Source organism: Myotis davidii, unplaced genomic scaffold (assembly GCF_000327345.1).
Source record: "Myotis davidii unplaced genomic scaffold, ASM32734v1 scaffold363, whole genome shotgun sequence".
NCBI classification, from domain to species: domain Eukaryota; kingdom Metazoa; phylum Chordata; class Mammalia; order Chiroptera; family Vespertilionidae; genus Myotis; species Myotis davidii.
The window spans coordinates 3,034,786-3,039,033 of NW_006294069.1; the positions used below are offsets into that span (position 1 = coordinate 3,034,786).

At 46.2% G+C, this 4,248-nt stretch overlaps 1 protein-coding gene across 2 annotated transcripts in view; it reads right to left on the bottom strand.

The window, feature by feature from the left end:
* Positions 1–4,170, bottom strand: part of YWHAE (tyrosine 3-monooxygenase/tryptophan 5-monooxygenase activation protein, epsilon) — a 36,520-nt gene extending 32,350 nt beyond the window's left edge. Inside the window, exon 1 of one of the 2 annotated variants that reach the window (XM_006768083.2) lies at positions 3,960–4,170. In XM_006768083.2, the coding sequence (XP_006768146.1) occupies positions 3,960–4,023 (64 nt within the window). In that variant the 5' untranslated portion in view covers positions 4,024–4,170. The remainder of the gene's footprint in view (positions 1–3,959) is intronic. The other variant, XM_015566777.1, reaches the window with a different exon arrangement.
* Between the last annotated feature and the right edge of the window lie 78 nt (positions 4,171–4,248).

Genomic DNA, 4,248 nt, shown 5'->3' on the forward strand with positions numbered 1-4,248 from the left:
CAGGCCTCTAGTTTTCATATAAAGGTGAAAGGTGTGCCTAAGAATGTCCACAGTAGTAAGAATTTACCCCATCACCTCAAATTGCAATGATTCATGATTTTATTATATTCCAGTGTTGTAAGCTAACAGAATAGATTGGCGTACAATACTATACAAAAGTCTAAAATATACACAAAAGAGCATCTGCTTTAAATAGGAAGATTAAAAGCTACCAGTAGGAGGTTATTTTAAAAGTTGCATTATCTAATTCTCCTTATATATAGGAAGGAGAGAAAAAAATGCACTCAGTAAAGTTAACTCCATTAACTGAAATAGCAATAAAAATTATTACTGGCCTACAGTGTAGAATTGATAATTAACCTGTTTTATTTTTTTAAGTATAATGTTAAACATGAGTGTTTTTTTAACCATCACCCCAGAACATATTTGCATTGATTTAGATAGAAAGGAAGGGAGAAGGAGAGAGACAGACAGACATCATTGATCAGCCAGCACCTGTGGTAAGCGCCCCAACTGGGGATTGAACTCGGGACCCTTTGGTGCATGGAACAAAGCTCCAACCAATTCTGAGCCACACCAGCCAGGGTTAACCTGTTTTTTAACTCATTACTAAAATTAATTTACTATTACCCATATTTTTCTCCTAACAAGGCATATCAGAACCCCTCACTGGCTACCAGAATAAGTTAGAGATGAGGCACGGGTATTTTATTTTTATTTTTTTTACCACTGGGGATGTGCCCGCAACCCAGGTACATGCCCTTGACCGGAATCGAACCCAGGACCTTTCAGTCCGCAGGCCGACGCTCTATCCACTGAGCCAAACCGGTTTCGGCAAGGCACGGGTATTTTAAAAGGACAGCTTAGTAATGCAGAACAGATGTATTCCTGGTGTTGATGGATTCACACAGAATGAATCGAAAGAGACCATCAATACTTTACCCTGTCAGATGGAGCCAATTATCACAGGGAGAAGGAAGGTCGAAAGATGAAACCAGCAACTACCCCATGAACTTAAGTGTAGTGTATGCTGGTGAGCCTCTTACTCTCAGAAAATGTGGAAGTATTCACTCCCCCCGCCACACTCCTCACTTTTCTGTACTATTGTGGTTCATACAGATAGAACAGTAAAACTAGGTTCAGGAAGGCTGTTTTGTGTTGTTTTTTTAATATGTTCCTATTGATTTTGGGGAGGGGGAAGGGGCAGGGAGACATCAATGATGAGAGAGATCATTATCAGCTGCGTCCTGCACGGGGCTCAAGCCTGCAACCAGAATTTGAAGCATGTGCCCTGACCAGGAATCGAACTCCGACCCTCTGGTTCATAGGCCTGAGCTCAACCACTGAGCTAAGCCAGCCGGGCAGGATTTCCTTAATATGGCCACGAATGACATAAAAACTATCCCTTTGACTGACTTAAGTTAGGATGCTAAATTTAATCTTCAAGATGAGCAGCCCTAGTCCCAAACCTCAATATATCAGCAACCCAAAATTGTTTTTTCTGAACACATCTTAGCTCTTCCTCCAGTACCTTTAAATAAACCATATAAATTGATTCCAATTCCCCAGGATAGAATTAAGTGATACTACAAAGAAGTTTAGGTATTAGATTCAACACAGCATGCAAAATAAAAGATGAAGGTAATGCAGGAACAATGAGAAAAAACAGTATATCCAAAAACCCAAAACCAAATCAATCATTCAAATGCACTCACCTTCTTCCACTCCCCACCCTGGATAAATTGGTGGCTAAAACTATGATATCAATTTTTGTCACCACAAACACTAAAGGATTATACCAAATAAAGGAGTAGACACAAGTAGAGTACGATTCTTAATAACTGTCTTCCTCTTCTTCCTTTCCAATGAATCCCTATCTTGTGCCCAACAAGACTTTCTCTCCATCTGGTAGACCCTATTTCCTTCCCCCTCTAGATTCTGAAGACACCAAAATGTACATGTAATGATGTGGCTCTAGCTGGAGAGGACTGTGTTGAATAACTAGTAGGAGATTTGGTCAAAAATCCTCAGCACTCAACTCCAAAATATGATTAACACTAAACTGTCAACTTAGAAACCACAATCATGAGCTTCTAAATCAGTTCTTAAAACAAGTTTTAAAAACACCTTCCTCTATGTCCTTTTGGTTATCACGTTTACTCGGAACCTAAAATCCCTACAGAACAGAAAGCATTCAAATATAATTACAAGTTTCCTGCCAAGGGCACTGGTAGATTAAAAGGGGAACCTATTTAGAGGGGGTGGGGGAGACGGACAACACTTCCATTACAAGCACACCTACATGTTTGACTTTTAAACACTGAAATAAAGGCAAATCTGACCTTGAGCTGTACTTCCCCATCTTATTCCCCTTCCCCTCCTAACAGGAACCTTATTTAATACAAATAGCAATTTAAGGATTTACAAGATGAAATTTAGTAGAGTATCTTCCCTAAGTTTCAGTTCAAAGCCTTTTCTCCTAATTCTCAAATTCCTGAATCCTAATTTATGATATCGAGCCCTCAGGCTATTCATATGACAAATAGGCATTCAAGGAAAGCAATGGTCCTACATGACACTTTGAAAAATAAATGGCTCAGTAATGAAGAAAAATCTAAAGATCAATGGCACTTGATACCAAGCCTCACCCACAACAGCATTAAAACCACATATATGACTGTTTTCATAATACTACATTTTAACAGATGTGGGGGTAATTCAAATACCTACGTCTAAAATTGAGGGAGGGGCAATTTTTTAAAAGCAGCAACCTGGAACTGACTAAAAAGACACAATGGACAATTCCATGAAGTTCTAGAAAATGACGAAAGAACCTTTAGGGGCAAAGGACCGAGGAACAAAGAAAAACTGCTCAGATCTGTACATAAAACACAGAAAAGTACATAGGATCTGCTGGGACTCCCTATGGTCACTATCCCCAAACCCATAACCCAGCTGAATGATTGGGGTAAATTAAAATCCCCAATGAGGTACGAACCACGCATTCCAAGACCGGGCAGTCACCAAAATGCAGTTACTAACCATTATTTGAAATAACTTTATTTTTCAACAGGTCTTTCTCCACTGTCCTATTAGCGCAGGCAAACAGCGAAGTCATGATTCTTACGAACGGGTAGACTGAGACACAGGCACTGGCCAAGGACTAAGACTCGCCTCCCGGCTTCCCGTTCAGTGCTGGACCCACCGGGACCCACGGCGCAGGGGCCAGGAATAACTGCAGGAACTTGGAGCGTCGGGTTTCAGCCCGCGGGAAGGGAGCGTGGGGAGAAGGCGCAGTTGGACGAAAAGCCTAAGAACCCTCACACCAGGGGAGGGTGCCGGCCGAGGGAGAAACACGACCGCAGCATCTCAGAGGGCCTCCGCCCAGGGATGGGCAGCCTCTCCGCCACCGCCCGAAGACGACCTCCTCTCGCTAAGCTGCTCCTTTGTGAGACTCGCAGCCGCCGCCCCACATTGGGCCTCCGGGGGAAAGCCACCGCCCCCACCCGCCATATTTCCCTGAAAGGCGCCCGCGCTACAGCTCCCGGTCGCCACTCTCCCCCATGTGGCGGGTGTTTCTTCCCCATCACCCCGCTCAATTGTTCTCCACATCCCAAGACGGGCCAGAAGTTCCTCGGAGGATCGCTCGCCCCGAGACAGCACCCGCCATCTCCTCCCCCGCCCCGGGAATATTCTCCACACTAAAACCAGGTGATCTCAAATCCACTCACTGTCCTCGGCTGGCAAGTGTCTGCAGCCGAGGACACTGAAAGGGTCAAACTCCTAGGCCTGGGGCCTCCCACGGCTCCAGGAGACCACAGACCATTTCCTGCTTCCAGAATCCACGTCCCCCGGCCAGGCTCCGAGACGATGCCGCCATTTTGTCTCCCGCTCCCGGCCTCTGTGGGCGGCGGCAGAGGGTCCGAGATTTCCAGCCCCCGGTTGACCCCCCAACTCACCGTCGTATCGCTCAGCCTGCTCGGCCAGCTTCGCCTGGTACACCAGATCCTCCCGATCATCCATAGCGGCAGCGGCTCCGGCAGGGTCTGCGCGACGGATGGAAGCGGATAGCGTCTCCGACTCTCTCAGCCTCTCGCTACGCGTCCGAACAGCAAAAATGGCGGCGCCTCAATCCGGGACTTCCGCCTGCGCACGCGGACAACTGCTCAGCTCTATGGCAACCGCTCCCTGGCAACTGGCGCGGGGGGCGGTCCGGGAGCTCGGCGCCCGAAGAGGCTGGAACCAGCC